The sequence below is a fragment of the Camelus ferus genome, chromosome 20 (genome assembly GCF_009834535.1).
Source record: "Camelus ferus isolate YT-003-E chromosome 20, BCGSAC_Cfer_1.0, whole genome shotgun sequence".
Taxonomy (NCBI): Eukaryota; Metazoa; Chordata; class Mammalia; order Artiodactyla; family Camelidae; genus Camelus; species Camelus ferus.
The window spans coordinates 22,320,890-22,342,676 of record NC_045715.1 but is presented as its reverse complement, the minus strand read 5'-3'; the positions used below and the strand labels follow the sequence as shown (position 1 = coordinate 22,342,676).

Below are 21,787 nucleotides of genomic sequence, written 5' to 3'. Positions count from 1 at the left end.
AGAGAAGGCTTGGTAAAACAAGTTTTTCCAGGCTGAATCAACCCAGCCCATGTTGCTCAAGCTAGGAAATCTTTGCCTCCCAGGGAAAAGTGGCCGGCTTGGGGAAGCCGTGCTCAGAAGGGATACTAACAGGGGCCGGAGAAAGAGGGACAAGAGCTGAGAAGCACTAAAGAAGGAACTGTGGCAGCGGACCAAGTGGTACTGACAGGTACAGGGACTGCGAGAAAGGCGCGGTGGGGAGTGGGGATGCGAACCACATGTGCATGTTATGTGAATAAGTTCAAATACATCATCGAATAACAGACTGTATTGACATTGCAAATGTATTCGTTTATGCAAATTAGCAGAGATCTCAGAGGAAGGTTTTTTCGTCTGGAGCTTGTGCAGTCATTGAAAAAGAGAAGCAAAGCTGTCCCTGGGTATTCCACGCCTGACTCGCCCCTGGGGAGCTGGGCTGGTTCCAGGAGGACTGAATTAGATCCGCTCACAGAGGCTGGTGAACAGCGCCCCTACCCGGAAAGCGGCGGGACGCCGGTGAAGTGGCGCATGCTCACTCTTCTCTCCCGCCCGTCCTTGGGAAAACCGCGATCTTTAGTGCGCAAGCGCCGTCTGTCAGCGTCGACTCCTCCCTCAGGGGCGGGGACAAACGGGGTACAAAATGGCGGCCAGCCGCTACCGACGTTTTCTTAAGCTCTGTGAGGAATGGCCAGTGGACGAGACCAAACGGGGCCGGGACCTGGGCGCGTACCTGCGGCAGCGGGTAGCGCAGGCCTTTCGGGAGGGAGAGAACACCCAGGTGACAGAATGTGGGGTCAGCCTTCTGCGGGGAGGCGGCTGGGGCGAGGGGAGGAAAGGACGAGGCAGGGCGGGGCCGACGAGCAGGATAGCGGCAGGGCCCGCTCATGCGCGCGCCTCTCCTGTCTGGCCGGCACTTGCGCGCCGCCCGTCTTAACGCCCCGGGAAACTGCCGCTAGCGAGACCTTACCTTCTACTCAGTGCTTTCACCTGGCTGCACCTTGGAGTTACCAGAGAAGCTTTTTTTTAAAATCTAGATGCCTGGGACCATTCGACCTTATTGAATCAGAGTCTCTGGGTTGGGGCTTTGGCCTCAGTGTTGTTAAAAGTTCTAGATGATTCGAGGGGCAGCCAGGGTTGAATCCCACAACAGCAGTCTTAGGTAGTGACAGTTACAGGTTTATAGCTCCCCTGACACGATGCCTTTACCTTGCAGTGTTGTGCACTGACTGAACTGATACCTAAGGACCTATGCAGCATTCCCCTGTCCTCCACCCCCACTAAGCTTTGGTGTGCTTCCTGAGCCCCTATAAGCCTGTGCATCAGGTTTGAGTCCTCAGCCCTCTGTCCATGGATGTGAGTAGTAGATCTGTGTTCTTGCTCTCTTCCAGGTTGGTGCTGTAGCTCTGGGGTTCATTTATTCATCTAGCACATACTTCGGGAGCATCGACCATGTGCCGGGAACTGTGCTAGGCGCAATTAATTAGAGGAGGGCCTGTCCACCTGAAGATTACATGCTAGTTCAGGACACAGTAGGCATAAGACAGTCCAGAGAAGTTCTATGATGGATAGTAAGTAAAGTAGCATGATAAAAGGGTAATACTAGTTATGATAGATAAAGCTTTACTGAGGAGGTGACACAGATGAGGCCTAAGAAGATGATTAGCTAACGGTATACACTTGGTGGGAAGGGCATTTCAGGCAGTGCAGAGGTTTAGAGGTAGAGGTAGGAAGCAAATTGGCATGTTAGGGGACAGAAACCCAGAGTGGCTGAAGGGTAGTGAATGAAATGGTGTTTGCTAGGAGTTGAATCAGAGGAGGACAGGAGCCAGGGACAGGAGGGCCTTATAGGCAGGCTCCAATTAGGAGCTGGATTTTATCATAAGACCAGTGGCAAGCCATTGGGGAGGTTTAGTCAAGGGGTTGATATAACCTAATTTACTTTTTTTTTTTTTAGAGATCACACTGGTTGTATTGATAAATGGATTATGGGGGCAAGAATAGAAACAGTCGGCTGGAGAAAAGGCTCCTCAGGTAGCCCAGGCAAGAAATGATGGCGGCTTGGATGAAAGTGGCAGCACAGGAGATGGAAGTGACTGCATTGAGGTTGGGTCAACAGGACTTACTGATAGATTGGATGTAGGGTGGAGGGCGAGAGAGGAACCAAGGATAACACTTAGATTTTTTTTTGGCCTGAGCAACTGGATGGAAGGTAATGCCATTTACTGAGATGAGAAAGACTAGATGAGGAACAGGTGGGGTGTGGGAAGAACATTGAATTTGGTGTTAGACTTGTTAAACTTGAGATGCAAAGTGGATTTACTTCCAAGTGGAAATGTCAAGTAGGCACTGGGATATTTGAGCCTGGGATTCAGGCAAGAGGTCAGACATATGAGACGAGACACTTACACACACAGCCTGGAGAAATGACTTTTGCAAAACTTGGCCACAACCTATCAAAGCAGAAACATGGGTATTTGCAACTTAGCCCAACACAGAGCCAAGCCAGTCCACCTAATGGAGCAAGAACATGATGTCACTGACACCAAGTGCTGACTGGGTGGTGGGCATGGATGGAGTGTCAGGCTCAGGGCTTTGTCTCTGGGAAGGAGGGGGTGGAGGACAGTCACACAGCACTGACAGCCCTCACACTTCTTACAGTGTGTGTCTTCACTGGCCCAAAGTACAAAGATCTTGAAGGCAAGAATCATTTCTAGTTCCAGCTCTGCAAATCCCATAGACTTTATAGCACTATGCTCCCTACATATTTTTTGTGTGAGCTTCTTGAAAACAGAGATAGTGCCATTTTTATCTTTCTCCCCACAGTGTCTAGCATAGTTCCTGGCGCATAAAAGACACTTGGTAAATGCCTGAATGAGTAGATGAATAAAGGATTGGTTATCGCTCATGAAACAAAAATCATTTGAATATAGTTGCAGATGTAGCAGAACTAGATGGAGAGAAGTAGAGAAGAGCGAGAAGGGAATATTTTTGTGTCCTGAGTGGTGAAAATTAATTTGAGAGCTCACTGTGTTGGGGGTGGTCTGCAGGAACTACAGAAGATAACCGGGTCCTTATCACCGAGGAACTTAACCATTGGGCAGACACGTGACTTACTCTAGTGAAATTTGGATGGTGAAACCAGCCAGCGGAGAAGGTGACAGGCTAGATCCTTGGAGAGGTGAGAGTGTGACATTCACCTACTTAACTGTCAGTGTAAGAGAAGCCAGAAGAAGAGGGCAGAACTTTCTCTTTTGGAGTTGACATCCTTTGTCATCACCTAGGGGATAGTTCTGAAGCGTAGAAGGCCCACACAGATATGAGTTATGGCTGCAGATGCAAGTCGTAGCTCGGTTGGTGGTTCCAGAGCCGCTGATGAATGCAGCCCTGGTAAAGTGAACAAGTGCATGATGGTGGCAGCAGGCACGTTAGTCAGGACCTCTGTCGTGGTACCTCATTCTGATGTCACCTGAGCACACACCTGGGCTTAGTACATCTTTGTGGTAATTTTTAGAAGGAACAGTCCCTTGCTGGAAGTGAGACAGCACTGTGAGTCACTCCCACTGACACCCTTGGATCATTTATAAAGACCTTGAGAAAGAAAGGTAGTTCTGGTAGACTCTTCACTAAGCTGGCAGCCAGCGGCAGGCATTCAACCCAGTCAGCTGATCAAATGTGGAGCTTCCCCCTTGGTTATGCTAGTTGCCAGAAAGGCAGGACTGGAGGGGGAGGCAGCTCTTCTGCAGCTTTTTTGTTCCTGTAGAAGAGAGAAGCAGGCAGTCCTCTCGGCCTGCTGACTTCCTGCATCTGAACAATAGCACTGAACACACGCGTGGCACGGTTGCATGCATGATCTCATGTAGTTTAACTCTTATTGCAGCTGAGTGAGGTAGCCATCATGATTGCCATTTTACAGACAAAGAAACAAAATCAGAAAAGTAAAACAACTTCTTTACGGTTCCTTGGGAGTTAAGTGGCAAGACAAGTGAGAAACAGACCCAGCTGTCCTGGCCCTGATCTAGCATTGCCTCCTTTGTGCCTGATTGGTCCTCAGCTGCCATTCCTCCCAAGTTATTTCTTCTTGTTAGGCCTCTCGTTGCATGAACTTCAAGCCACTCCCTCCCCCTCATTTTCTGTGCAAACCTTTTTGGACCATGGACGGCTCTGGCAAAAAGTTAAACTGTGTCTGCCCACCGGCTTTTCTTTGTCCCAGCCACTACCCCTGAAGTGCAGATGAAAAGAAAGATACTCCTCAGGTGGGGACATCAGCACAGAAAAGCCAGATCCACTAGAAAGCCAATTAATTGCTCAGTCTTAAAACCAGAGTACAAAAATAACTGCCTCCATTAGTTCCACCACAGAGTGCCCTCTGGAGAGTCTCACAGTCCACGCTAAACCCACCGAGAGGGAGGTGATGGTGGGAAGCAAGAACACACTGATTAACACCTCTCTTAACACCCTGTATCCTATTGTGCGGTTTTTTTAAAGTTAATGTTTATGGATTTTGCCCCCTTTCAGTTCAGTTTCCTTAAGAGAACATGCGCTCCCTGCCGCACCAAGAGCTTAATAAAAGAATCACAACATGGGGAAAGACGGCAAACAACTGTAATTGTTGACTTAAGTACGGGGGACAGAGCAAGCCCTTCTAATGTGTTCATTAGGTGCACAAGCAGCTCCCTAAAAGATCTGTGGCTGCACAGCAGCATCCACTTGTCTAGCACAGGGCACAGCTCTGAGGAACACCCTGGAGATGCAGTCACCCAGGAAGGGGGTCACCCACCAGAGTTCTTGTATTAAATATCCAGGTTGAAATAATGTCGGCCTTGTTTGAGAACAGTCACACTTTGCCTTGGGTTTGCAGTAATGCAAGTGATACTTTCAACTTCTCAGAGGAAAATTCAGAGGTTTTCTGTAACTCCATTTTCTCAGTCATCCAGTCGAGGCCTGGTCTGCCGCCTGCCTCAGTGTGGCAGGAAGCTAGCTCCACAGCTGCCCGGCATGTGCTAGCAGTGGTGACACCGTCTCTGTTTCCCATCCCCAGATGTAGGCCCACTGAAGTCAAGTTTTTGAAGAATGTCCTGAGGACAGATTATGCTATTTTTAGTTATAATATTGAGCCCACTGCCAAACCATGGCTGTGAGGAGAATCATCTATTGAGAGGGAACACAGACATCTCCATCTCTTTTTCTCTCCCAGTTCTGGATAGAGCTAGAGGGAGGTAAGGTAATGTCTAGACCAAGGAATGGCAGTTTTCCGTGCACTTTTAAAGATGTCAGCGCTCCTCCTCAGGGATATATAATCAGCCACTTTCAGTGGGTCACCACTTAGAGATCTTTGGGTCTGCCTGTTGCCTCCTAGACAAGCCCAGCTTTGTGAGGCCTTCACTATTTTCCAGTCCAGCCTGTGTTCCTCCTCTCACCACACCTAGCATGTGCCGCAGTCTCAGTGCCTCTCAAATTGGCCATAATATAAGTGGTTCTTTTTCTTCTTTTTAATTGAGGTATACTTGATTTACAGTGTTGTGTTAGTTTCAGGTGTACAGCAGAGTGATTCAGTTTTACATATATATATTCTTTTTCAGATTATTTTCTGTAATAGGTTATTAAAAGATACTGAGTATAGTTCCCTGGCTATACAGTGGGTCCTTGTTTATCTATCTTACATATAGTCATATGTATCTGTTAATCTCAAACTCCTAATTTATCTCTCCCCCACCTTCCCCTTTGGTAACCGTAAGATTATTTTCTATGTCTGTGAGTCTGTTTCTGTTTTGTAAGTTCATTTGTATCATTTTTTTAGATTCTACAAGTAAGTGATATATGATATTTGTCTTTGTCTGTTTTCATTCAGTATGATAATCTCTAGTTCCATCCATGTTACTGCAAATGGCATTGTTTCATTCTTTTTTATGGCTGCGTAATATCTTCTTTATTCATTCATCTGTTGATGGACACTTAGGTTGCTTTCCTGTCTTGGCTATTATAAATAGTGCTGCTGTGAACACTGGGGTGTGTGTATCTTTTCAAATTAGACTTTTCATCTTTTCCAGATATATGCCCAGGAGTGGGATTGCTGGATCATATGGTAGCTCTATTTTTAGTTTTTTAAAGAACCACCATACTATTCTTCATAGTGGCTGCACCAATTTACATTCCCACCAACAGTGTAGGAAGGTTCCCTTTTCTCCACACCCTCTCCAGCATTTATTATTTATAGACTTTTAGATGATGACCATTCTGACCAGTGTGTGATACCTCAATGTAGTTTTGATTTGCATTTCTCCAATAACTAGTGATGTTGAGTATCTTTTCATGTGCCTCTTGGCCATCTGTATGTCGTCTTTGGAGAAATGTCTGTTTAGGCCTTCTGCCCATGTTTTGATTGGGTGGGTTGTTTTTGGTATTGAGTTGCATGAGCAGTTTGTATATTTTGGATATTAAGCCCTTGTTGGTCGCATAATTTGTGAATATTTTCTCCCAGTCCATAGGTTGTCTTTTCATTTTATTTATGGTTTCTTTTGCTGTGCAAAAAGCTTGATTAGGTCCCATTTGTTTATTTTTGCTTTTATATCTTTTGCCTTGGGAGACTGACCTCAGAAAACATTGCTGTGATTTATGTCGGAGAATGTTTTGCCTATGTTCTCTTCTAGCAGTTTTATGGTATCATGTCTTATATTTAAGTCTTTAAGCCATTTTGAGTTTATTTTTGTGTAAGGTGTGAGGGAGTATTCTAACTTCATTGATTTACATGTGGCTGTACAGCTTTCCCAACACCACTTGCTGAAGACTGTCTTTTCTCCATTGTGTATTCTTGCTTCCTTTGTCAAAGATTAATTGACCCTAGGTGTGTGTTTTTATTTCTGGGCTCTCTGTGCTGTTCCATTGATCCATATGTCCGTTTTTGTGCCATTACCATACACATAGTGTTGTCTGAAGTCTGGGAGGATTATGCCTCCAGCTTTGTTCTTTTTCCTCAGGATTGCTTTAACAATTCAAGGTCTTTTGTGGTTCTATGTAAATTTTAGGATTATGTGTTCTAGTTCTATGAAAAATGTCATGGGTAATTTGATAGGGATTGCATTAAGTCTGTAGATTGCTTTGGGTAGTATGGCCATTTTAACAGTATTAATTCTTCCAGTCCAGTAGCATAGGCTGTCTTTCCATTTCTATGAATCATCTTCAGTTTCCTTTAACAGTGTTTTATAGTTCTCAGCATATAAGTCTTTCACCTCCTTCATCAGGTTTATTCCTAGTTGTTTTTTTTTTTTTAGATGTGATTTTAAAGAGGATTTTTTTTTTTTTTACTTCTTTCTGATATTTCATTGCTAGTGTAAAGAAATGCAACAGATTTCTATATGTTAATCTTATATCCTGCTACCTTGCTAGGTATTTTGTTTATCAGTTCTAATAGTTTTTATGTGGAGTCTCTAGGATATTCTATATAAAGTGTCATCTTGTCTGCACATAATGACAGTTTTACCTCTTCCCTTCCAATTTGGATAACTTTTATTTATTTTTCTTATCTGATTGCTGTGGCTAGACTTCCAATACTATCTTGAATAGAAGTAGTGAGAGTGGGCATCCTTGTCTTGTTCCATATTTTAGTGGGAAGGCATTCAGCCTTTCACTGTTGAGTATTATGTTGGCTGTGGGTTTGTCATAAATAGCTTTTATTATGTTGTTATGTGTTCCCTGATATATCCACTTTAGTAAGAGTTGTTACCATGAACAGATGTTGAATTTTATCAAATCCTTTTTCTGCATCTCTTGAGATGACTGTGTAGTTTTTATCTTTTGTTGATGTGGCATATTATATTGATTGTTTTGTGTATGTTGAACCTACCTTGTGACCCTGGGGTGAATCCAACCTGATCATGGTGTATGATCCTTTTTATATGTTGTTGGATTTGGTTTGTTAATATTTTGTTGAGGATTTTTTTCATCTATCTTCATCAAAGATATTGGCTGTAATTTTCTTTTTTTGGTAGTGTCTTTGTCTGGTTTTAGTATCAGAGTGCTAGTGGCTTCATAGAATGATTTTGAGAGTTTTCCCTCTTCAGTCTTTTGGAAGAGTTTGAGAAGAATCAGTATAAGTTCTTTATATGTTTGGTCGAATTCCCTAGTGAAGCCATCTAGTCCTGGACTTTTGTTTGCAGAGACTTTTTTTAATTATAGATTCTATTTCATGTTTAGTGATTAGTCTGTTCAAATTATCTATTTCTTCTTGATTCAGTTTTGGTGGACTGTATGCTTCTGGAAACTTGTCCATTTCTTCTAGGTTGTCCAATTTGTTGGCATAAAATTGTTTGTAGTAGTCTCTTATGGCTTTTTATATTTCTTCATATTGGTTGTTATTTCTCCTCTTTCATTTTTTATTTTGTTTGTTTTGGTCCTTTCTTGGTGAGCCTGGCCAGAGGTTTGTTGATTTTGTTTATGCTTTCAAAAAAAACCAGCTCTTGGTTTTATTGACTTTTCTATTGTTTTTTTTAATCTCTATTTTACTTATTTCCTCTCTGATCTTTATTATTTCTTTCTTTCTGCTGACTTTAGGTTTTGTTTGTTCTTTTTTCTAATTCTTTTAGGTGGTAGATTACATTGTTTATTTGAGATTCTTCTTGCTTTTTGAGGAAGGCTTGTATCATTACGAACTTCCCTCTTGGGAATGCTTTTGCTGCATCCCATAGATTTTGTATGGTTGTGTTTTCATTGTCCTTTGTCTCAAAGTATTTTATTTTATTTTATTTTTGATCTCGTTGACCAGTTGGTCTTTTAGTAGCATGTTGTTTAGCTTCCATTTATCATTTTTTTCTCATTACTTTTTCTGTAGTCAATTTCTAGTCTCATGCCATTGTGGTCAGAAAAGATGTTTGAAATAATTTCTATCCTCTTAAATTTGTTGAACCTTGTTTTGTGTCCTAGTGTGTGGTCTTTCCTGGAGAATGTTCCACATGTGCTTGAAAAGAATGCATATTCTGGAGTTTTTGGATGTAGTGTCCTGAAAATATCAATTAAATCTAACTATTTTATTGTGTCATTTAGGATCTCTGTTGCTGTATTGATTTTCTATCAGAAAGATCTGCCCGTTAATGTCAGTGGAGTGTTAAAGTCTCCTACTATTATTGTAATCCTGTTGATTTCTCCCTTTATGTCGGTTAGTATTTATGTATTTAGGTGCTCCTGTATTGGGTGCATATATGTTAATGAGTCTAATATCTTTTTCTTATATTGATCCTTTTATCATTATATAGTGTCCTTCTTTATCTTTCTTTATGGCCCTTGTTTTAAAGTCTGTTTTGTCCGATATGAGTATTGCTACCCATGCTTCCTTGTCATTTCCATTTGCATGAAATGTTTCCATCCCCTCACTTTCAATCTATGTGTGTTCTTTGCCCTAAAGCAAGTCTCTTATAAGCAGCATATTGTGGACTCTTGTTTTAATACCCAGTCTGCCACTCTGTGTCTTTGATTGGTCCATTGACATTTAGGGTAATTATTGATAGATGTGTGTTTTTTGCCATTTTAAAACTTGTTTTCCAGTTGATTTTGTTTTTCTTCTTTGTTCCTTTTTGTTTTTGTGGTGTGATGGTTTTCTTTTCTATTATGCTTGCATTCTCTTCTTTTTGGTTTTTGTGAATCTATTGTATGTTTTCGATTTGTGGTTTCCAGGTATACTATATCTACTTGCTTTAGACTGTTAGTCATATAAGCTCAAACATATTCTAAAAAATCTACATTTTCTTACTCCCCTCCTCCACATTTTATGATTTTGATGTCTTATTTTACATCTTCATGTTTATCCTTCTGTTGTTCATTGTAGTTATAATTACTTTCACAAATTTTTTTTAAGAAAAATCTATATTCTGGCTTATTTAAATGATCTACAGTCCTTTTATATATTTGCTTTTCTTATTGTGATCTTCCCTTTCCTATACATTCTTGCTTCTTTTCTAGTTACACAAGACCTTTCAATATTTCTTTTAAGATAGTTTTAGTGTTGCCATATTCTTTTAGTTTTTGCTTATCTGAGAAATTCTTTGTCTCTTTTTCTATTTTAAATGATAATCTTGCTAGGTAGTACATTCAAGTTTGTAGGTTTTTCCCTTTTAGAACTTTGAATGTATCTTGCCACTCCCTTCTGGCCTTTTAAAGTTTCTGTAGAGAAATCAGCTGATAACCTTATGGGGGTTCCCTTGTAACTAACTCTGTTTTTCTCTTACTGCCTTTAGAATCCTCTCTTTATCTTTACTTTTTGCCATTTTAGTTATACGTCTCGGTGTAGGTGTGTTTAGATTCATCTTGTTTGGGACCCTCAGTGCTCCCTGTACTTGGGATGTCTCTTTCCTTCTTTAGGTTTGGGAAGTCTTCAGCTATAATTTCTTCAGATACATTTTCAATCCTCTTTTCTCTTTCTTTTCCTTCTGGGATCCTTATTTTGCATAGATTGGCACACTTTATATTATCCCACAGTTTTGTATGTTGCTTTCTTTTTTTTTTTTTTTTTTTTTGATTTGTCTGTTCTGATTGGGTGATTTCCATTAGTCCATCTTCCAGATCACTTATTTGTTCTTCTGCTTTATTTAGTATGCTATTTATTGCCTTTAGCTTGGTTTTCATCTTGGCAATTGAGTTGTCTAATTTTGATTGGCTCTTTGTTTCTAGTTCCTTGTTACAGTGATTTGCATTTCTTTCCATAGCCTTTCTTAATTCCTTCAGCATTTTTATTACTTCCTCTTTGAACTCAGGGTCTGGTAGACTAGAGAGGTCTATTTCATTGTTTGTTCTTTCAGGGGATTTCTCTTATTCTTTTAATTGGGAGTAGTTCCTCTGGCTTCTTCATTTTACTTATATTACTCTGACTATGAATTTAGGGGAGACAGTTTTCTGCTGTGCTGTTGAAGGGCTGTTTTTATGTGGGAGTGCCCGTGTGTAGCCTGCATGAGACTGATGTTTTTGGTGCGAGGGCTGTTTTTGGTATGGGTGCCTGCCATGTCTTTCCTCAGAGTGTGATGGCCATTATCCCCTTGATAGGGGTGTGACTGGTGATGTGGTGACTAGAGCCTGCACTGAATGTTGGGCAGGACCTCCTCTTTGCTCTGTTGTTACAGTCCTATCAGGGGCAGGGTCTGCTCCTCATTTGTTGGAGCAGAAGCCCCCAGATCTGGTTCTAAGCTGTGGTGTGAGGTAGGCAGGATTGAAACTCTCCTTCCGGGAAAGGAGCCACTGTATATTTTTCCCCAGGAGCTGTCCACTTGGGTTTGTGCTCTGTGATGTCCCCTGTCACCTGGTGTGCATGCTCACAGAATACACTGTTGTTGCCACTGTCCTTAGCCCTGCCTCTGCTGTGGGAATATTGGTAATTGGCTCAGATCTCAGCTCTCCTTCTGTGTGTGCGCACCCACAAAGCCTGTTGCTGCTGGCGCCAGACCACCTCAGCTAGGGGAGCGGCAGTAATCAGCTCGGATGATCCCCAGATGCTGCCGCTGGCATAAATTCACTGAAGTCGTGCACCTACCAGGAATCAGCTCAGATTTCAGCCCCACCTCCAGGTGTGGGTAACCCACTGGGCTTGTGTGCTCCCAGAGCTCATAGTGGTGGAGCCGCACCCACTGTGAGCACTCCGAGAATGAGGCTGCTCTGGCAGGGCCCCACACCTCCTTTCACATGCATGTTGACAGCGTGATTTCTATGGCAGACCTGGGCTCTGTTCTGCACACACCTCCAGTTGCGGTCTAGACCACACTCCAGGCCCTTCAGGCTGTCTCTGCACAGCCAAGCTGAGTCCTCTCACCGGGAAGGGAAGCCCAAATTTCAGCACCCAGCCACTGCACACACCAGCAGGCACACGTCTCGGTCTGGGAAGTGCAGCAAAGTGGCCAGGACGATCTGTTTGGCCTCTCTCTGTCCTGCCTGCCACAAGCCAGCTGTTGCACTCTCCTCTGTGCCTCTGAAGCTCCCTATTTGTCCCAGCAGACCTCCCTGTCAGTGAAGGGGGTTCCCAGGATAAGGGATCGTTTCTCCTTTCACAGCTCCCTCCCAGGGATGCAAATCCTGTCTGGATTCTCTTTTTCCTTTCGTCCTACCCAGTTACGAGGCAATCTTCCTTGCAAGCTTTGGCTGCATGAGATCTTCTGCCAGCGTTCAGTGGGTATTCTGGAAAGTTGTTCCACATGTAGATGTGTTTTTGGTGTATTTGTGGGAGGAGGGGAGCTCCACATCATTCTATCCCACCATCATGATCACCCCACAGTGGTCCTTCTCCTTTGAGAATCTAGTGGACCAAAGCCCAAACACAGAGCTTGTCAAGAATCTGGTGTCTTCCCAGGCCTTGCCAGGCCCCGAAGCACTCCTTGACACCGCTTAAGACCCTGCCTGCCTGGACCATCGTTGTCCCCTGCCTTTTCATGCCTCTTCTTCCCAGTCCCTCCTTTGATCCCCATTCCAGCCAGGTCCAGCTCTGAAGTCTACACTCCTCAAAGTGAGAGACTCTGGCTCCCTGTCAGTCTGTGAACTGTCACTGCCTTCTGTCACTGTCAAGACCCCTGCCACACCAGCCTTGTTAGTCAGGCCTGGTAACCAGCCCCTGCCTCTGATCTCTTATAACTCTGGCACTCAGTTACACTCTCTCATGGCCAATTTTTATTTTTAATGTGTGTGTATCTTGTCTCAGCTTGATTACCAACTTCTCTGGGGCTGAGGCTGAGTCTTTGTCACCTCATAGCCACCTAGCAGAGCACTCTACATAGTAGGTGCTCAAGAAATAGATTTTCAATTGAATTCAAGGGAACAGATTCCCATAATGGAATGAACTCATTTCAGAAGTTCATTACCAAGTCATGAAAACCTTTTTTCATAGATCCACCTGGACTGAATCCAGCTCTACCTTAATTAGCAAAGCAATTTGCTACACTCTTTCCCAAAAGTGCTTATGTGTCCCTTTGTGTGACTAGAATAGGGGCCGCTGTACCAATTGCTATCACCACCCAAAATTCAATTTTGAAAATCGAAATCATTGCCTGCGGCGGTGACGTAGATTTGTGCGTATAAAAGTTTAATATGGTAAAGAGAAATTTACTGACGACTGAGCAGGGGAAATGCAAAAGGAGCAAAAATAGAGCCATAAAGGACACTTTGTCAGTTGAACATCTATTTTATTCACATTTAGGGAACAGAGCTGAATTTTTCATAATATCCCAGTGCTGCCTTTTTCGAACCCTGTGTTGCTATTAGTCCTAAAATGTCTGTAATCTCATTAGGTATGAATGCAAAATCAGGTAATTTAAAGCTTGTGTATAAGAATATTTCTGAAAGTGCACAGTATACTTCATCAGGAAAACTGTATATTCCAAAATTCAGGAATGTTTGTGCAAGAGTCTATGAATAAAGTGTGGGATGTAGGTGTGTGGTGAGGCTTCTGGAATTAGACGAGTGTTTCTACCGATGTATTGTTAAGTAGTAAATACAACTATTTTCTAATTGCGGAGCTTGGGTTGGGTGTGACTGGGAACCCAGAATTGGCCATGGCTCCTCTCCTTAGGCAGTAATAACTTGGCTAGAAGTTGGCATAGCTCAGACTCCTCACCGCCACTGAGCTACTTGTACAGCCTCATATAGACACCTTCTGAGCTCAAATGGCAGATTGGGTGACAAATTCATTTTTTGGTGATTGGTTATTTATAGGTGCTTAGGTATTTGATTCCTTCTCGGATTATTAATTGAGCTCCAGGCATTATGTGAAGTATCTGGGAGACCGTCTCTTTAATACTGATGACTTTGGAGAGTTTGAGGAAGCCCACAGGGTCACTTTGGTTTTTGAGCAATGCTCTGTCAGGTGACCCCATCCTCTCTTTCCCTCTCCCTGCCCTGCGGCTCTGTCAGAGGTGGAAAGAGCTGGGAAGAAAGAACACCCTGCCCACCCCTGCCCCGAGGGCACATTAGGAGGTGGTGAGCAGGCTGTCTCCAGAACTCTCACCATTAGACTTGGAGGAGAAGCTGGAGGGGAACTCAGGACTTCTGAGGGTGAGGATCTGGTTGGAATGCGGGTCTTGGTGGTCGCAGTGCAGGAGCCCAGGAGAGAGGCTCGGAGGAGTCAGTAGTGTGAATGCCTTTCTTGATGAAGAGCTTGGTTGGGAAGGTGGTCAGTGGTGGTGGGAGGGGAAGGTTGGGAGGAGCAGCCATCATGTGGAGGACAGGTGCAGCAAACGGCCGCTCACTTGGCAGAGACCAAGGTGGGTGTGCGATCCCCACACAGCTCCATGGAATGCTTGGGACCTCTGGGAGCCATCGGGGTGCGGGCCAGAGGTCTGGTCAGGTATGGAGTGATGCTTCAGCGATTTTCTGTCCCTTCATCACTCCTGCCTCCAGCCAGCCCTGGCAGTCACACCAGCAGTGCTGATACCGTCCTAATGCCACTCCCTGTATGGGTACGTAAGCCGGTCCTGTGCCTGGAGAGCCCCCCTTCCTTCTGGCGACTTGCACCCATCCTCCCCACAACTCTCAGCAGGAATTTCCTGGCTCCCCTGGCAGCATCAGGGGCCCTCCACGCACCCCTCATTCCACTATCACGAGGACCGTCCCTGAAGTCTTTGGTCTCTTTCCCCTGTAGTTTGTGTGGTAAAGGCCTCTGTTTACTATACTGTTTACTACTACTAATAGTAACCAAACTAATCCCTCACATTTGTCAGTGTTCCAGGCCCCAAATTCAGAGCAGTCCAGGCATTATCTCATTTATCCTCACATCGCCTTCAGAAATAGGGACTATTATTATCTTTTAAAAGACAGGTTAAGTTGGCCAGTAGGCTTCAAAAAAAAGCACTTTTCAGTGCTTGAAAGACAAAGGCCGAGGAAGGTCCCGCTGCATGGAGAAAGAAGCGCGCAGGGTAGTGCAGGAGGGGATTCTGGACCTAAAGGACTTTTTTTTTTCCTTGTAAAGATTCTTACTGAGACAATTGACAGAAGTTGGAATATGGACAAAGGACTAGTTAAAAGTGTTATATCAAGTGTTGTTAAACGTCCTGATTTTGATCATCAAACTGTGGTTATATAAGAGAAAGTCCTTGTTCTTGGAAACATACTGAAATATTATGGAGTGATGGGCATTGTGCCCCAACTTACTCTCAAATGGATCAGAAGAAAAATCTATATATATAGATACAGAGAATGAGGGAATGATTAAGGAAATATGGCCATTTTTTTTTAACATGGGGAGGCAGAGGGAGATATGGAGTATTTGCCCCAAACCCTAGAGCTGGTAAGTGATGGGATCCAAATACAGGCGGTTTGACTTCACTGCTGTGCACAGCCACGAGGACCTGTTCAGACACGGGCCGGGCACACTATAGGTTCTCTTTTAAATTTGTAAGTGAACACATCTGTGCACATATGAAGCGTGCAAGCAAAAGCTGAAATGCACAATTATCTTTTGATAATCTGCATAATATTCTTTACAAGTGTGGCTCTTTTTTGTTTTGTGTTTTATGCTTTCTGTTCTTCTGTTGTCTGGTTAGCTTCTAGTTTTGCATGCCCTGCTGAAGACAAAGTGTGTGCTGCAGAATTCTCTTTCAGCTGGACTTTCCCTGGAAGCGCCACCCAACAGGGAGTCGGAACTGTCACTGGCCACATTTTTACATCCATTCTTCCTTTTCAGCCCTCAGCTCCAGTCCACTCAAATAATGCCTTTGATTATTCAGCAAACACTGGCTACCTCCTCAGCCCCTCACCCTTTCTTTTCCCAGTGTAGCTACCTGGGCATTCTCATGATGGGAGACTTGAACCCGGGGACAGATCAAGTTGAACTCAGTGATGGGACTGTCTCTTTGCTGCAGAATGAGGGGCCTCATTTGACAAGCACATAGAGGCAGAAGCAGAGCTGCCTCATTAAAACGCGTAACTACTGATTTATGTTCTGCCTTCGAGGAAGGATTTACGTTGGAAAAATCCATCATTTGAATTCTGGGAAAAAACATTGAAAAGAAAGTTTCATTCTGGGGCGCTTTCAGAATTCTTGGCAGGAACATACAGGGAACTATAGCTAAATAATAGCAAAGGCAGAAGGGAGGGAGAACTAAAAAGAGGTATGAAGGGGAAAAAACCACCTCTCCTCTGTGTGTTGCCCATCCCTCCCTGGAATTTCCAGCAGGGGCATCTAGGGTGTTCATTTTCCCCTTTCTGTTTGTAAGGCTTCTGTGTTCTGAGCCTTGTCCCTCCTAGCAGGACCTAACTGGACTCTTCCTGTTGGTTCTCCTCAGTTCACCTATCTCATCCTAAAAGGCTTTCTTTCCTTGTAAAATTTCACCAGCTCCCCACTTATCACAGATGAAAGCTCAGATGATTTTTTTTTTTTTGCCTTGCATCAGAATCTTTATTTAATACATTTCATATTGAAGATTTAACTCAAAAAGCTCTTTCTTTTTCTCCCACTCAGGCTCTTTTACCTGCATGTTCAGATCCTCAGCCAGATGGTCTGGTCATAGGCATAGACAGCATCCCTGCCTCTGACTTGCTCATACCACCCGCTCCCTGCTCTGCCTTCTGCTCCCCAACTCCTGTGCATCCTTCAGAACCCAGCTTAGTCTCAATTCCACCATCCACTGACCACATGGGAACTCCCCCTCCTCTGACTTCTTGTAGTCCACGCTGCCTCTAGCCCTCCTTCCGTAACTGTTGTCTTTTTACTGAGGTGCCTCCCACTGTGGTGGCATGCTGGTTCACAAATCACAGGTGCTCAGCAAATGTTTGTTTGCCAGATGATTGAGTTTTCCTGCAGTCTGGAGAGTTGCTGGGGTAGAGCTTTTCCTCCAGGGGGTGATTTCTCATAGTGGGACCTGTAGTCCAAGTTGCTTCCCATGGAGCAGAGAAGCCAGGGCCTAGCTGCAGGCCTGCTTCCTGTGAAAGCCTTACTCAGGTGGGGTCCTTCCTCCACAAGCTGCCAGGTACAGTGTGGGGGCAGGGCTTGTTTGCTCACTTTTGGGGGGTTCTTTGTTTTTCAGATTGCAGAGCCTGAGGCCTGTGATCAGATGTATGAGAGCTTAGCACGGCTCCATTCAAACTATTACAAACTCAAGGTGAGTGGGCCAGTCTTTTATATCCCCAGCCCCCTCTGACTGGAGACAACCAATGAGAATGAGTGAAATCTGATTATATTTCCTAAGGAGTTGTGATTTTGCTACTCTTAAATGTAAGCAGTAATTTCAACCAAGCCAACAAAAGCACCTGGTAGAGGCTTTTAGGTTACCTAAATGAAAGCTATTTACAATTTTGAATAAAAGCCATGTATTTTTTTATGCCAATGTGTGCTTCTGGCTGTACCTGACAACTGTTGGATTTTACACATATTCCCATCTCCTCTGATGGAACTGGTATTCCCCACACTCTGGTGATAAAGATGGGGTGACTGGGAATGTCCTGTCAGACAAAGCTGGGCTTCTCCCTCAGCCCTGACATGATTGCTGTCAAATTCTGTTTAGTGTGTTTTTTCCCTAGACTTCAAAAATGTGCTTATTAACTCCACATGGCCAAATGCCTAGCCTATATGAAAAAGGATTTCTTCTAAATCCATGAAACTTCAAGTGTGGTCTGTAAGCCACAGCGTGGACACCGCCTGGGGGCTGGTTAGAAATGCAGGATCCCGGGCCCCACTCAGAACTTCTGAATCACAGCCTGCATTTTCCAGAGGATTCAGGTGGAGCCGCCTGTTCAGATGATACTGGTTCGTGCAAGGCCGTCTTTGGCCTCCAGGTGGCACTGCTCTCTTCCTTGTGGCCTGTGGACACCATGGCCCATGAACTGTGGTTAGAAAGCACAGCTTCTCTCCAGGATCACCTGGCCTCAGGTTGTGCTGCAGAACTAACCTTCTCTCCCCTTCCTCTCCTCTGCCCTGGGTGACCAGTACCCTCGCCCAAGAGACACAAGTTTCAGTGGCCTGTCCCTGGAAGAGTACAAGCTGATCCTGTCCACAGGTATGGAAAGCACAGCTGCCCTTGTTGGTTTGCAAATGAGTCTTTGAGTTTGAACAGCCAAGGGGAATTGTCTTATTAGACAGCCTTGCTTGATAGAAAGTCTTGTGGAATAGCCCAGAGGAAATTCTGAAGCTACAGGACTCATGCTTTTTGGCCATAGAATGTGGAGGTCAAGGGCATTATTTTAAAAAAGAAAATCCATCTTTGGAGCTTTTAAATTCAAGGCTGGGCAGCAGGGAACAGGGGAGTATGTATTTGCCAAATGGAAGTAGTTGAAATCAGGATGGGAGGAAAATAATTTTATTTTTATGGTCCTAAGGGGGCTTTATAAACAATGAGGATTTTAATTAAAACAAAATGCCATTCAATAAACGTATAGGGGGCTATCCACCTAAGAGTTATATGACCCAGGGGACATGGTCTGTGGGTTAGATATGGGTTTAACTAGGTATGTTTTGGAGTTGTTGATGGGCCCTGATTAAAGAAAGGAAATACCCTGCCTAGCCCGTCCCCTCCTTACTTCCCCAGCTCCATTGTCACTGGAGGGGGACGTGGTGGGCAGCAGCAAGGGGACACTGGGTTGAAGTAGGCAGGTTCTGGAAAATTACTATTTTTATTGCCAAGGATACCATATATAAAAATAGACTAACCTCTTCTGGGAGGACATAGCCCTGAAACATTCTCCTTCTGTTATCCTAGAAATTCTCTTTCCTGTTCTTCTGGCAGCCTTCAGCAACTAAGTTTTGAGGAGTCAGGCTTCCAGAAAACTCTCACCTGCTATTGTGTGTTGACTGATTCTATGTTTGTTACAGTACTCTCTGGAAAATTGGGGTAAGGACATTTTGGCCAGGCAGACTTTTTGGCAATTTATTTATATATATACAAACACACATACATATATATACACACACACATACGTATGTACACACACACACACACACACACACACACACACACAAAGGCATATATAAATAAGTAAATGTATCCCCACGTTTCTGGGCCCATGTAATTACCAGCATCAATGCAGTGTTATTATGAGGGCCCCAAAGAGTTTGAGCCAAGTTTGAACTTGAAATTCTAATGGAAAAAAGTTCTGGAGGCTCAGCCTCTGCACTCTTAACCCTTAGGACACCTGAGTTGGGGGAAAACAGACCACAGTGAAGGAGGGGTATGCAGGACTCCCCACCGTCGGCCTGTACTGCAGCTTGTTCTGGCTGGGAGTTCAGCTCCAGGAAATTAATTGATAATCTGTTTTCACAGCAAGCTTCATATTTTTGTTGTAACTGTGGTTCCTCTGACAGGGCAAGAAAACACCTTGCAGTGTTTGTAAAGAGGATTTGAGGGCCTGACGAGTCTGAATTGTGGCCGCAGTTTGGGTCCTGAGCATGTCCACCCTGGCTTGGGGTCATGGGAGTCCCTGAAAGAGGCCTCTTGGCTTGTCAGTGGACAGGGATCCCTCAGCATCCCATTTTGTGCCCCACAAGGGAACCTGGACTTCTGGAAAAATCCTAGGGTGGGATGCTGGGCTCATGGCTGAGTACAGTGCATGTCCTAATTTAGCCAAAAGCCCACTGGCAATAAATGTTAATAGATAATGTTGGGGGAGGGTAGAGCTCAGTGGTAGAGCAAGCGCTCCGCATGCACGAGGTCCTGGGTTCAATCCCTGGTACCTCCATTAAACAAAAAATAATCTAAGTTACCTTTTTCAGAAAAGCTGTTTTTCTCCAGAAGTTTCATTAACAGTGAAAATTTAGGCTGTGAAATTTAAATGTTATGTGAAAATCTAAGCTTAAAATTAGGTATCATAGAACTTGAGTCCTGGAGAGACTTTAGACCAGTGGTTCTCAACCAGGGGCGATTTTGCCCCCTGGGGACTTGTGGCACTGTCTGGAGACCATTTTAGTTGTCACAGCTTGGCGGGTGAGGAGCAATTTGCTACTGACATCTAGGGGCCAGAGCCAAAGTGCTGCTGCTGTACTGCCCAGGTCGGCGCCACCAACGAGGAGTTATCTGGCCCCAAGTATCAGTGGTGCTGAGACTGAAAAGCGGTAGGAGGGGCGATGTGTGTATGTTTCTGAACAGGGGCCCACTGGCTCCCACCAGCTCCTGCCGCCTTCACACCTGTGAAGATGGCTACTTTTGCTCAAGTGTGGGCCAGGTGCCAGGCATGTTACCTCCATTATTTCCTTAAAAACATCTGCCTCAAAAGTTACGCCTTTTAATCTCCACTTTACAGATGAGGCACCTGAGGCTCAGAGGGTTAACTAATTTGCTTGAGAGGACCCAGTGGGGGAACGATGGGTGGGGATTGGGGCCCAGGTCCATCTCCCTCCCTGGTGCTTGCTCAACTCTAACTGCCTGGGTTCAGCTCCCAGCTCCACCACTTTCCAGCTGTGTAACCTGGTCCAGTTCCTTAACCTCCCTTGGCCTCAGCTTCCACATCTGAAAAATGGAAATAGTAAAGTCTGCGACACGGGCCAAGTTCAGAGATAAGCGCCTGGGCCTGTGAGTTGTGTAGCAGATTTGTTTGCCCCCTCAGGTGGAGCCAGGCGGAAAGGGCCCTGTTTAGATGCTGGATGTGCACAGAGGCTGCTGCAAGGATGCAGTGCGCTCTGCACGGTCCTGGTACGTGAGTGCTCATCCACACCCGAAGTTATCTGTGACCCTACCTGAAGTGCTTGTCACAAGTTGGGCTACACCTCCCTTTCTCGGTAACACACTGAAAAGCAGGGCATACCGAGGGGCCAGTCTGTGTAATCATTTTGGACTTCAGTCCTTTTTTTTTTTTTTTGGTCGGCTTCCCTTTCCACAGATACCTTGGACGAGTTTAAGGATATGAATAAAGGCATGTGGAAGAAACTGCAGGAGAAGTTTGCCCCCAGGAGTCCTGAGGAGAAGCATAAGGCCTGGGCTCGGGCCTTATCGCGCCCACGTACCTAAGCGTGAAGTCTTGTACGTTGCCATCAATAAAACACCCTGATTTCCCCGTCCTCGTGGTTCAGGAATCTCATCTGGCCTTCACAGAAAGGAAGCCATTGTTGCTCTAAAGAAAGCTCCAGCCTGAGAAGAAATGCTGTTGGAACATCTGCCCTGCCCGCCTGTCTGGCTAGGACGGTCCCCACGGGAGAGGAAGTGCGGGGCTCCGTCTGGGCTTGAGAAGGGAAAGTGACAGGGCCTCTGGGCAAGGTGCTTCCTGCATAGCCACAGGAGCCCCACCTGCCAGCAGGGGTCTGGCTGGCTCTGGGCAAGAATCTCAGGCTCCCTTTTGTTGTAGGAGCTCCTGGGAGAGAGCCAAAAATAGTGGTAAATACTGAAGAAGGCATCCTGTTGTGAACAGAAAGCAGCAGGAGGTGTATGGCAGAGAGAGGTGAAAAGCCCGCTTGGCCCTCATCCCCACCAACTCAGGGCAGAGCTCAGTCCTCTGCCCCTGACCTTGCGGAAAAGCCCATATTCCAAGTTGGCTTAAGGGACAGCATACCTTAAACTACTGATAGGCCTTGGCTTGGAATTGAATTCAGCCCTCTGGGCAGGTTCTGTGGGAGGCCGCACGACAGAGGCCTCCTGGCTGGGGATACACACAGGGTCAGAGTCATCCTATTACTCCACGGAACCTTGGTTCTTACTGATAGGTGTTTATAGTCCCCACCTGAGATTTCTTCAGTCAAGAACACTGCTGAGAGGAGGGGTAGGGCAGGGCCGACAGCACCCCTGGTCAGGAAGTAGTGGAAATGGGTTCTTAGCCTCATTTGTACCTGGACTTCTTAGTATGTTTTGAAATACATAAAATAAAATACATAGGGTTATGACAGAAACCAGTT

The 21,787-nt window shown here is 44.8% G+C and overlaps 1 protein-coding gene and 1 long non-coding RNA gene across 4 annotated transcripts; one reads left to right on the top strand and one right to left on the bottom strand.

The window, feature by feature from the left end:
• Nucleotides 1-623: 623 nt before the first annotated feature.
• LOC102513491 (ubiquinol-cytochrome-c reductase complex assembly factor 2) lies at nucleotides 624-21,781 on the top strand. 3 transcript variants are annotated; one of them, XM_014555696.2, is made up of 5 exons: nucleotides 624-796; nucleotides 17,001-17,075; nucleotides 17,900-17,969; nucleotides 20,509-20,594; nucleotides 20,782-21,781. In XM_014555696.2, the coding sequence occupies exons 1-5, from the start codon at nucleotides 659-661 to the stop codon at nucleotides 20,806-20,808; spliced, it is 396 nt and encodes a 131-aa protein (XP_014411182.1). In that variant the 5' UTR covers nucleotides 624-658; the 3' UTR covers nucleotides 20,809-21,781. The 3 variants fall into 3 exon arrangements, with proteins under 3 accessions (XP_014411182.1, XP_032318742.1, XP_006180557.1); XM_032462851.1 differs by lacking the exon at nucleotides 20,782-21,781 and having other exon boundaries at nucleotides 20,509-20,657; XM_006180495.3 differs by lacking the exon at nucleotides 20,509-20,594 and having other exon boundaries at nucleotides 625-796; nucleotides 20,782-20,959.
• LOC116658252 lies at nucleotides 9,926-12,885 on the bottom strand. The gene is made up of 3 exons (XR_004313535.1): nucleotides 12,553-12,885; nucleotides 11,896-11,898; nucleotides 9,926-9,936 (listed from the first exon to the last, which is right to left on the bottom strand). It is a non-coding gene; the product is annotated as an uncharacterized LOC116658252 (long non-coding RNA).
• Nucleotides 21,782-21,787: the final 6 nt, after the last annotated feature.